The sequence below is a fragment of the Buceros rhinoceros genome, unplaced genomic scaffold, assembly GCF_000710305.1.
Source record: "Buceros rhinoceros silvestris isolate BGI_N320 unplaced genomic scaffold, ASM71030v1 scaffold3435, whole genome shotgun sequence".
Taxonomy (NCBI): domain Eukaryota; kingdom Metazoa; phylum Chordata; class Aves; order Bucerotiformes; family Bucerotidae; genus Buceros; species Buceros rhinoceros.
This window is the reverse complement of record NW_010410980.1, coordinates 16,382-29,224: the sequence shown is the minus strand read 5'-3', so window position 1 is coordinate 29,224 and position 12,843 is coordinate 16,382. Positions and strand designations below refer to the sequence as shown.

The 12,843-nt window shown below is 35.1% G+C and overlaps 1 protein-coding gene across 2 annotated transcripts in view; it reads left to right on the top strand.

Moving 5' to 3' along the window:
- POT1 (protection of telomeres 1) overlaps positions 1-12,843 on the top strand; it is a 67,172-nt gene that overhangs the window by 51,931 nt on the left and 2,398 nt on the right. The window contains exons 12-17 of one of the 2 annotated variants that reach the window (XM_010135790.1): positions 1,077-1,128; positions 1,576-1,732; positions 3,221-3,426; positions 6,217-6,352; positions 9,015-9,109; positions 10,662-10,753. In XM_010135790.1, the coding sequence (XP_010134092.1) occupies positions 1,077-1,128; positions 1,576-1,732; positions 3,221-3,426; positions 6,217-6,352; positions 9,015-9,109; positions 10,662-10,753 (738 nt within the window). The remainder of the gene's footprint in view (positions 1-1,076; positions 1,129-1,575; positions 1,733-3,220; positions 3,427-6,216; positions 6,353-9,014; positions 9,110-10,661; positions 10,754-12,843) is intronic. The other variant, XM_010135789.1, reaches the window with a different exon arrangement.

The window sequence follows — 12,843 nt, the reverse complement described above, 5'->3', positions numbered from 1 at the left end:
GGTTAAAAGCTGATGTGCTCGGGCTTCTAACACATGCATGGTTGAGATTAAGAGCACAGCTAGGGCTTTGCTAAGTGTATAATGTTACTTTCATGTACAAAGCTTTAGAGAATTCTTTTGGGTTATTAGACCGGAAATTGACATTACCCTTTCCTTCTGTCTCGCAGTAGAAGCCTTTCATATACATGGAAAAATACTTTCACAGGAGATAGTGAATAAATTATTAAACACAGATGCTTTTCTTAATCATACTATATTAGCTCATAAAGCAGAGTGACATAACTCTCTCCTTCTAAAAGGGGATTCCTCGGAGACAGGCTGAAAACACTACTAAACAGCTGCTTGCTGAGGAGCCCTTCTGAAGCCATTAGGTGGAGGGTTGTGTCAATGGCAGAGTTGCAAGGTGCAGCACTGAGGAAAAGTAGGATTTCATAGACGGTTCTACAGATCCCATATTATTCTTTGAATGGTATTTTTACCCCAGTGTAAGAATAACTAAAAATGAATTAAACTCTAAAGCTGTTTGCACATACTTTGCATCTTTGCTTCTAGCTTTTGAAATCCTGTGTTACTTAGCCATTATTAACATACTCAATATTTCTAAAAGGGTGCAAAAGTCAAGAATATAGCACTTCATATGAAGAACCATAGCACTTCAAATGAAGAAAGAATTTTGCACATATTTACCGCATTGTGTACATGTAGTAGAAGTTGTTCAGAGGAAGGACAAGGCAGTCCATGTTGCTTCTAGAATAATGTATTTATGCTATCATCCAGAAAGATCACAGGGAGATGAACACAGTTTGAGAGTACTATAATTCACAGTGTACATTTGAAAAGTGTTCATTTTGATGAGCATTGCTTTTTAACTCATTTCTCCTCAAATGTATTAACTCCTGATACTTACTGTTTGTCTCCTTCTTAATTTGCTTTTTCCTTTGCTGCCTTATCAGGATTTCCAGTTTCCTTTGTTTAGCTTTTGGTTTTGTGTGTGTACCTGTCTATCTCTCTTGGGTTTTATGTCCACATGATAAAGAAGAACAGAAGAAAGGAGAATAATTAGGAAACTCTTCTTGATTTCAGATCTTGAATCACACTTACAGAGATGTCAGCAGTTACCTGTTACAGGTAGGAAACATTTTGACCTCAAAGTGAATTTTATTTTTACTGAAAAGCAAAACTATTTTTGAGACATCAAGGTTGAATTAATGTATTTTACGGGAAAAGCTATTCTAAGAGTACAAGTCTATGAATGTTACAATGGTTTTATTCCATTTTTAAAGGAAGAGAGCATATTTATATACTCTACTTTCATTTGTGTTTTTCCTACATGTTGAATTACTGTACCCTGAAATACACCATGCTTCCACAGCCTGTTGTGTTATCTTAAGAACTGTAGTAACATGTTGTGTGGATAAAACTGAGACTGCAACTCGGAAGGGAAGAGAAGCTGGGAATTAAGGGAAAATGCATACCTGCAATGCTTGTTTCCTGTATTCTAAATATTATGGTGTTCAGTGAGTATGCATGTTGATTTGTTTGGGGTGGTGGGGGTTGTGTTTTGTTATTTTTCAGTATTGACAGATCATCAGGATTTGAATAACACAGAACTGAAGACCGTAGTGAACAGCATGGCTCCTCAACAGTATCGCATTAGAGCAAAACTGAGAACTTACAAACCCCAGAAGCTCTATCAGTCTGTTAAACTTCATTGTTCCAAATGCAACTCTTTGTAAGTGTTTCACAGAGTAAGAGGAATTAGAAATTGATCGGTATGTTTTGGCATGCCTAGATCTTCAGTGTATTTTCATCTTCTCTCTTGTGTAAAATGAGCTGAATGTAAATGTATTTCATTTTGAGCAGAGATTTGAAACTCACTGGTAACAGGCAGGAAAATTTTAAATCATCAGATGAGTTCCATTTAGAGACTCCTTTGCTATCAAAACAGTTGTGTTTCAATTTTAGCAGTGCAGTTTTTCCCATACTGAAAATGTATTTAAATACCTATTTCTGTTTTGCGGTTTTAAAATAGGATATGCAAAAAGGTGTGGTAGTCTCCAAGTGAATGAATAAAATATCTTTGACTAAAGTGTATCTTCCAGAGAAGGCATCTTTTCTGCATCCAAAAGTATCAGGGAAATGCCAATGACCTTGGTATTTTTGTCTTTTTTTCTGACCTGAGTGAGTTCACTTACCGTTTTATCATTATTTTCCCTTTAATAGCGTTTGTCTCTATATCAAGTAATGCTCAGTCCAATAATCATACACCATTTCTGGTCTATATTAGTGTAAAATGAAAGAAAATTTGATTGAAATGCTCTATTTTTGATTAAACTACAGAGTGACATGCATTACAGTACTGTTCATGATCATCTGAATTCTGTATCACTTCTTTTTGCCTGACTTAGCCTAGCATCAGTCCCAAGCAAACAGCTTTATTGTTACTCGTGTAATGTAGTGCTTTATTTAAATGATGGCATGTTAGCATTCTCCTAGCCCTTTGAATTTTTTTGGATGATCAAGATTTATTAGATACAAATATCACTTGAGACAAGAAATGTTTAGTAGAAAACACTCTAATGCATTTTTAATTTGTGTGCCAGCCACCAGCTTTTTGCCTGTTTTTCGTAATACTGCCAAAATTTGAATGGCCTGCATTACCTCTCTGCGGATGACAACTGCCAATGCACAAATTGTGCACTCTAGCTGGACAGGAATGAAACTCTGGTGCTGAGTTGCAGTTTTTTGCTTTATATGTGAAGCTTGTTTGCTCCTTCCCTTTTTTTCTGTTTTCCCCCTCAAAGTACACAAAGTAAAATAGGCTAGAACAGAAAACTTGAAATTATATATGGTCTTTTCACTCTGCCGAAGTGGTATGTGCAGTTGTGTGGCCCTTTTAAGGCCAAACTGAAATCATGTAAAGCTGATATGTTTGTTTTTCTGTGGATTTACGTATGTTTGGACAAAGCCACTAGGCTCCCTCTGCTCCTAGATAAGTTTAGATTACTTAGCGTATTTGTTAACATGGAAATTAATTCCTTGTCATAACTGGCTATAAAACTCTAAATGTTTGAACTGATAAACCACAGTTATGTTTCCTGAATATACTTTAACTCTCTTGACTATATTTTAATGTTTATTTGGAGTACCATTGCCCTTGTTGCTAGATTCTAAGGAGAAGCTGTTAGAATTTCTTTACTCATTTTGGAAATGGTTTTAGGCAAGAAGTTCCAGATGGAGATGACTTTGACTTTATTGTACAAGGCTCTGCTGTTACTGCCTCAAACCCAGAATTGCACAATACATCCTGGTATGATTCTGTAACATGGACTACACAAGACCAGAAACAAAGGAAAATAACTATCCATTTTGTAAAGCATGATGAAATGCTTCAACAGCCTGAAGATACTTTGCTTATGATAGAAGGTAAGATAAACTGCAAATATGCCACTTCTTACGGCACAGTGTCTACCCTGGGTATCTACAAAGTTCTGTTGAAGTTGTATTCAGTATAAGCAGTGATGATCATAAAGGCATCTTCAAAGAAAGAAAAACTCAGCTGGAACTTCGTTACTGTTGTGCAAACAGGAACAATTAATCTGTGAAGATCTTGTAAGGTGCTTCTAGTAGTATGCTTCTCCATAATTTCTTTGAAATTATGGAGACCTTTTAGCAATGTCCATTAAAACCACCCTGAATTGTGTATATTATGTATATATAGGTGATTCTATTTTAAATCAATACCAATAAGTTTATAACCGATTCTGATAAAATAACATCTGAATTGGTTTTTTATAGCTGCGCTTTCTGATTTTTCAGTTCTGATTAGGGAACTCACTGAGTCTTCTAAAAAACCCTATTTTTTAGTATTGATGTGGAAAAGTTTTAGAAGACTTCTGATAATACAAGCCTACAATTAACTTTGTCAGCCTCTGGATGTCAGTGTTGTTTCACATTAATACAGCTTCTCGCAGTGTGAGGGGCTTTTTTGGTTTGGTTCGGTTTTTATCAGATTTCCTCAGGGAGGAGAAATAGCCACTGAACTTCAAATAATTTAGCAAGAATACCAACAAGGAATGTTTTGAATAGAATAACAGTAATAAATAATTGCATATAGTACCATTCCAAGTTTAAAACAAAGTCTTCAGTTGTGCCCTGGTGGGCAGTGGTGTGAATTCAAAAATGTAAGTCAGGTGCTCCTTTGTGTAACAGTCAATGACAAAACCCTCTCTGTTTTATTCTTCGTTTTATATTCAGCAAGTTCTGATAGCTGCATTACTTCACGTGTTCCAAACTGGACTTTTTTTGTTTAATCTTATCTTCGTGAAAACAAAAGAAAAAATACATTATTTGTACTCTATTTTCCAAAAACAGCTGAGCAATATAACTTGGTATATGTTTGGGGTTTTTTTCAGATGTTAAAGGGCGAACAGCTAAGTATGTATGTATGTATGTGGATATATGTGCTTCATGCTGGAGCACTAGGAAAAGGCATAGAGTTTTTAGCACTTTTTTTTCCCCAGAACATTGTTCATGAACTGTGCCAAAGCTATATGCTATTTTAATTTTTATCTTTAAGTTTTTGGAGGTGGAGATTTTGAAGTCTTCTTAGAAATCTTCCCAGTGCTGTTCCAGATACACATGACCCTGGAATGGTTGTGCCATTTATTAGACCGTCATGGTCTAGATTTTACTTGTTTGTTAAACACAAGCAGTTTGCTCTTTGCAACACAATGCTTTATTCTTCCCTATAATCATTATGCTGAAGCAAGGACTTCTCTTTGAGTGTTTGGCATCTGCTGGGCTGGAATTGAGGAAATACTTGGATATTGGATAGAATTTTACGTGACCTTCCACAGGGAGTGAGAAGAATTAATATGCTCTTTGCATATCCTCATTATTTGTATATTAAATCACTGTGATTCATATCACTGTCAATCTCTGGTAATTCTCTGTGGTTTATGTTAGTCTCTTAAAAGCCAGAATACATTTGCCTGATATAACTTGGTATTAAAGCCAAGTTGAAATTATGGAGACCTTTTAGCAATGTCCATTAAAACCACCCTGAATTGTGTATATTAATCTCTTGAATAAAGGTTCAAATGTGTATGAGAGGCTTTATCTCTGTCACTGTACTTGGAGGATCTTTGTTTTCTACCTTCTGGGAAGCCGTTTCAAATATATGTGCCTCTGTTATTTTTTTTACTAGAAGTTAAGTTCATTGAGGAGGTTTCATGCGGTTGTGCATTTTTTCATCACTAGAAATAATGCAACTTTATTTTCTTCTCTAGGTACCTCTGCAATACAAATGTATGCAATAAATATTTTACAATCCATTGTTCTAAATACTTGTTGTAAAGTCTTTGAAACATTCTAGTTATAGTTAGTGGTAAACAACGCAGTTGTAGAATATGTTTATTTTAAAAGATTTTGCTCACTTTTTTGTTGCCCACAAGCTGATTAAATCATATTTTTATTGAACTATTTCCAAATAACTATTCTCTGTGTGTTCAACTAATAAATTTACCACATTTCCACTGAATTGGTGAAATGTGAGAAAGATCAGTTCCACAGCTCATACTACAGAGACTGAAGGCAGGTTGTCCTGCAATTTACAATAAATTTGAAAGAACTTTTTCCTGTCACTGGAGTTGGAAGGAAAATCTTGGGGTTCCAGCTGTAATATATTTAATTTCTCCTGTATTCCTAGCATGGACCCAATTTAGTAGCATTCAAGTTAGCATGAAGTTTGGTAGTTGTACATTTCCCACCTCATGTCAATTGTGATGCAGTTGAATAACTACTTTTTCATAAACTGCTGGTTAAAAATTAATAGATTTTTGCCACTTAAAAGCTGAAAAAAAGAGTTGCTTAGGAACACTTGCAAAAAAATCTGCTTTATTTTTCTTTTCCCAAGAAAGCTAGTAAGAACATGGAAGAAATTGTGTGGAAGTGATGTTAACTTAAATACTACTTTGTAGTTAGCTATGAGGAAGATACTAAGGCATCTGCTCTGATAAATGACTACCTTTGATTCCTTACTGAGTCTGTTGTTGTGTAAGTGAGAAGGTTATGGACCATTTTTTCACTTTTCAGTAGTGCATCTTAATTTTAATTGAAGGTCCTGAAATCAGCATCTGATCAGCCAAGTAATGTATGATGTTCAATTTACTCTTGATTACGATTTAAAAACCCGTATTTTTCTGTTTTTAATAGGTGGAACACTAAAGGAAGTCTATAAGCTCACAAAAAGATTTAAATGTGTTATTCCTGTGAGATCCACAGAAGATGATCTTGAATTATTAGATCTTTCAGCTCCATTTCTTTTACAAGGGAACATAAAATATTATGGGTAGGTTAAGAGTATTGTTGATATTTTAGTAGTTGCAGTGATAGATAAAATTTTCTTCAGTAATTGAACTGCAGTGCTTAAGAGTTAACTTACCCAAAGATTCTGGGATGCAAAATATGTAACATGTTCAGCATTACAGAGATAAGGGATGAAATCCCTACTACAGTTGGGCTTTATCTTGCTTTATAAATCTTATCCCATAATCACACAGCACCCTAGGTTCAGTCTTGTCTGTGGTGTGAGGGTAGGGCAGTATACTACAGAGACAGAAATACACATATGAGTCTCTTTAGGCTGCAGAATGCCTAAATCTTCCTCTTTTAGTACAGATCTTCAATTTTCTGGTCTTATTTGTTAGACTAAAGTAAAAACGTGTTGATTTAAAACCATACGCTGTTTTTATTTGTACACGGGTAATTTTTAAATAGACACCCATAGAATAATTTCAGGCTGTCAGTCCATGTCTCTCTCATTCCTAGTGCTGGGAAAGCTTGGGTTTTGGAAGAAATAAGGGATTTTGGACAGCCTTTCCTCACCATTTGCTATTTATTGAGATCCATAACACTGCGAAGCGCCTTACCTGTTTGTGGATGTCCGTCACTGTAGAGACAACTTCAAGGGGTTCAGTTCCAAGGCTGTGGAGTGTGGCACACACATCTAGGTCTCATGTCATACCTGTGCTATGCCATGCACTTCCGTGTTTCTGCTCAGTGAGAGCTAGCAGCAGTATGTTGTCCCAGTACTGCACAGCTGCATGCAGATACTGAGCTCAGAAACACCAGTCTGCTTCACTGAAGCTATTGGATCCTCCCTGTCAGCAGGGAGTTCCTCATAAGTTCAAGGAGACTGCTGTGTTGCACTGCTTCAGTCCTGTAGGCAGTAAAAAAAAAATTCTGTACAGAAATATTGCATGACCCTGAAGTTTCCCGTGAGGCCTGATAAAATATATACAGAGAATTAATATTTTTTGTCATACATTGTTTTGACCTTTTCAAATATGGCTGTCCATCACACTTTTAAATAAAGGCAATGTATGAGTATTCCTACTGAGACTGGATCTTCACCAGTACAAAGTATTTCCCCTTGCCTTTCATAAGCCATGTATTTCCCTAGTTACGCGCAACTCACCTTCAAACATTGTTCTCTGTTTAAGTGGCAGTATTGTAAAAACCAACGCTCCACAAGATATTTCATGAGTGTTTATAGGCTATTTAGGAAGAAACCTCTCAAGGATATTGATACTTTTTTATCAGTAGCATATACTTAACAAAGTCTAAACCAGATTCTTTATCATAGAATGGAAAGCAAAGTTATTTTTGCTGTAGGAATAAGCTTGAATATCTGCATAAATATTTATATGTGTAGCATATATATATGCATTTTTAGTCATACATATATATATATAAACAAACACGCTTGGATATAAAAAGATTCACAGCTAAGTTACTTTTTAGCATGTGGGTATTTTTTAAAGGAAAAAAGTAACTTCACTGAGCTCAGCTTTATATCACTTGAGAAAAACTAGTGCTATTGATTTTTATGACACATTTTGCATGTAATACTAAAAAAGAATAAATATCTATTTTAAGTTCTAACTGTAAAATACTAGCAAGGAAGCTTAATTTGGAAAAAATAGTTGATCTGTAATTTTATTCTTTGCAGCAAATGGGGACAGCTTTCAATACAGTTCATCAATATTTTTGTCCACTTGCGGCATTGGCTTACTATGTCACATGTAAAATTTATAATTACTGGTGTAAATATATGTGTAATAAAAAGAGACTGGTTTAATAATTAATATTTTTTAACGTAGGTATAAATAAATTTCTCCTCCAGCCCAGTTGTGTTTTTAGTGTGCTGCAAGTTCAGTTTCATTTCTGCTTTTACAAAGTGAGATGTTTTATTGCTAAACAATGAAGTAGCGACACATTAATATACATTCAGCAGTGACATATGAATACATGTTTAGCAATGCGGTGATCTTAGAATTGCAGAATTTTTTGCGTTGGAAGGGCTGTTAAAGGTCATCTATTCCAACCTCCCTACCATGGGCAAGGACAACTACCCCTAGACCAGGTTGTCCAAAGCCCCATCCCACGTGGCCTTGAGCACTTCCAATGACTGGGCATCCATTTCAGAACTGGGCAACCTGTTCCAGTGTTTCACCACCCTCACAGTAAAGAATTTCTTCCTTAAGTCCAATCTAAGCCTACTGTCTTTCAGTTTAAAACCATTGCCCCTTGTCCTGTGATTATGGGCCTTGGTACAAAGTCTCTCTCTCCTCCTTTCTTATAAGTCCTCATTTAAGTACTGGAAGGCTGCACTAAGGTCCTCCCAGAGCTTTCTCTTCTCCAGGTTCAACAGCCCCAACTCTCTCAACCTTGATGTATAGTTTTCTTCCTTTCTATTCACTGAAGTGGTCTTCTTCACTCCGAAATTATTATTTCTTCCCAGGGATATTTCAAAAGCAGCATTGAGGGGTTTGATGTGGTCCAAAGCTTGTGTCTCTGGTAAAATAGTTATTTTAAACAGCAATAGAAATACTTTTCTCGTCCCATTGAGTAAGGAAATCAGATTTTTTTTCTTTTTTTTCTGTGCAGAAAGCTTAGAGTATAAATAAATCAGTGTTTGGTTAGCCTCAATTTCTTGTTCTAAATGCTAGGTGCAAGCAGTGTTCAACTCCAAAGCCTGTCAAGAGTCTAAGTTCCATTGCAGCAGAACAACGACCATCATGGGAACCAACTGAAATAGCACAAGGTCAGCTGACATGATATTATCCTGCAGCAATTTTGTGCTTTGATTCTGAAGTGTGTATGTAAAATACTTTGGTTTCTGGGTTGCAGTTTTGTACAGAAAGCATGTAATTTATGGTTATGTAGAGTATAAAGCAGTAAATTTTATTCACCTTTTACCAGTTCAAATACTTTTGAAACCATTATAGTATGAATTAAAGGATTTACTATGTTCAGTAGTTTCTTCTACCACTAGTAACACCTGTTGTACAGATTGCTGAGTTTTTGATCGCAGATGTCATTTTTAAACTGTGCAAATGCTTGCAGTCCCAGAGGTTAGTCTTTTTTTTCCTTTTGAAGATAACAGTTTTTGTGACTTAAGGAGAGTCTTGTACAAGTTAGACTGTTATCTTCTGTAAACCTGATCAGTGCTAAGCGTGTTCCAGAGATTCTGCAAGAAATAATACTTGAATGAAAGAAATTATACCATAACAGGATGTGTGTTCCATGCTTTGTGTGTTCTTTGTGTTACTTTATGTAGTCAACACGTTCAAATAAATGCTAGAGGTAAAATGGAGCTTGAAAATTCACAACACGTTAAGGAAAAAGAACATTTTCATGTTATCAGTTTATGTTCCAACATAGTAAGTTGGAATATCTAGCAGTATCTAAAGACTTGATAAAGACTTCATGAAATATAAAACCTATTTGAGCAATATAGTGTTCTCTTAAACTTTCTCTTAAACTGTCATAATTATATTCTATTCAATAACTGTAAAGTAATATATAACTGGCAGCATTACAACACCTGTGATTGGCATTTAAATCTCAAATTGAAAACAATATTCATTAAATGCTTTCTGACATTTAATGATTTTATGTACATTACTCTTCTATCATCTGTATTTTTAGGCTAAGTGATAACCTACAAGTATGTCAGATCAGTTGAACATACAATGACTAGCCCATTTCAGGAGATGTACCCAGAAAAGACTGATGTAGAGTTGCAGTAACTTTGTATGTTTAAGATATTTTGTTTGCAGCATAACAGCTACTGCTGCCAGTGAGAGAATGGCTCTAAGTCATTTACTTATGCTGGAATACTGTCAGATCTCTCAGCAGAGTTTTTCTGAATAAGGACCTTACCTGGTAGCTTTTACTATATCGTATGAAACAAATTGTTTTCCTCAGAGGAATTCAGGTGGAATGCTGAAAACACTATCTTACTATCAATGAATTAAAAGCAAATCTCCTTTAATATTCCGTAGATAAAAGATCAGGAGTAGGATCTAAGACCTAAGCAAGTCCTAGCATTTATTTTACTAGCATAATTCCTTAAACATCTTTCTGCATTTTTATAGACTCATCTTCTAAGTTGTTTCTAGGCAAATTGGAATGTGCTCTCAAAATACAAACTTTTGCTCTTCAAAGCCTCTGGTTTTTGGCCTGTCAATTTATACTTTTAATAACAATATTCAAAGTCAGTTACTATTAAAAGAGGGATATTGTCAGTTTGTTTTGGTTTGTCTTATATATTCATTCTAAGAAATGGATTGTTTGGGGGGGGGTTTTGTCAGCTTTAGGTATTGAGCTGCTCCAGTATGCTCTTATTATGAAGTTTACACTGGTGGATCGAACAGGAGCACTAAATGCATACCTTTTGGATTATGTAAGTAAATTTAGGTAAATGACTCTGCAGTTTATGTGGGCTTGGATTTTATTTTTTGTTAAAATAGCAAATATATGTACAGTAATATTCAATGTTACCTGCAACATTTTGCAGTGACATTTACCAATGTTGTAGAATTATTAATACTGTCCATCAGTGAAGATGCACAAAGTGTAATTTTTAGTAATTTTTTAGTAAAATGAGTATAGAATATCAAAGCATAAGACAAAACTGAAGTTTGTAGATAGATTATTTGGTATTTCTTTAGATTTTTATATGTTTCCATGGCTGAATTTCTCTTTTATTGGTAATGTTAAATTGTGCAACCTGAACGCTGTATGAATGATGGGATTGTTTCAGAATTTAGATGGGACACTGAAGAGCAGATGGTTTTCCTGTCACTACATACTCTATAGTGATTTTTACCTTCTGAAGGCTAAAAACCCACCATTCATTCTATCTTCTTTCATATAGGAGTTTTTTCATATCAGAAGTTTTTCTTCCATATCAGAGTTCTTTGAAAACTCTGACCATACTCACTGTTGTTCTGGATTCTTCCCAGCTGGCCCATATCTTCCTTGAAGTGCTAAAACAGTACCATAGCATAAGGCACTGCCAGATAATATTTCTATTTGTATAGATCAGTGTGATGATCACTTAATTGCTTGCTCACTGATTCATGTTATAATGTCTTTATCTCTGAGTAGTACTTCAACTTTAAGAAACCATTCCTCATTCTTTCTTCGAGCAGTTGATTTGACTCACTTAAAAGCATTTTATACATGTACCTGTTGGAAATTGTGGTGGGTTGGGTTTGTTTTTTTTTTTGTTCTACTAGCTCTAAAGTTAGACAAAAATTAATTTTAATTCTTTGTTCCTGTATATTGCAGTTCCCCAGCTTGGTTTTGTCTGTTAAAAATAGTGGGCCTGTTTGCTATACCATGAAGCATATCACTAATCAAAATTCTCTAAATCACATATTTAGGACACTCCCCTGCAGAATCCACTTTGGACATCTCCTATTTTGACAGTAAACTACTGATTACTTTTCAGGAATTTTTTTTTTTCCTTTTTACTTTAATTCATAATCTTTTATATTAGATTAGCAGTCTGATGCACAGAGATGGTTTGAGTAAGAAATTTTTGTGATGCTGAAGGTGGAAGGTTTCTGACTGAACAGAGCTGGTCATGGCTTCCTACATCTCCAATTTAGGACTGAAGATGAATTGTATTATGTTTTTGTGTGGAGTAGAAATACCTGTTGCTATCTTCTTTGTGGGGTTTTTCCTCTTGTTTTAACTTTTGGTTAAAAGTTCTGGGGAGTTTTGGTTTGGTTTTTACACACATATGCATACATCATTTTTTGTTATTATCCTAAATTTTGAGATAATATGTCAATCCTTTTGAAAAGGGAAAATAATAAAAAAGTGAGAAGAACTTGGTAAAGAAGAGGACTATCATCTAAAACAAATTAGTACTACATCATACCTATTGTCCTTCTTGTGTATTTTCTTATTCCAGCAGTTCATAGCTGGGAATCTTGGATCTCACAATACACTTTCAGAGTAATCTATCTACCCAAGTGGAAAATGGTCAGTGTAGTGACACTTGAGAGTTATAACTGTCCAAAATCGGACAGAGAAAAGCTTGATGGGATTTTTTCTCCCCCCTACAGCAATGCTGTTTAATGTGTATAAAATATCTGCATATTTTCCATGGTTGTACTAAATTAATAAGAACTTGAAGGGAATACTCCTCTTTTACGACAATAAGTTAAAATAATATTGGGAAAAATTGTGTTTTTCCGTAAAAAACACACCGTATTAGCAGCAAAAGAGAGCAAGGTCTTCAATCTCCATTTCTCTCATCTTTCCTCCTACTGTTCTTTTTCATTTTGTGTATTGAGAAACGAAACAGCAAAAGGAAGGTGTGGGGAAAGATTTAAAACCATCTCTTGATGCAGAACTCCAAAAATATCTACTTCAGGGTAGATGAGACTCTTATCAGATACTGCTCAGTACTGCAGCTTATCTTGAAGGAAAAAATTTTAAAAACCCACAATTTCACCTGAAGTGCCAGCTGCTAACATT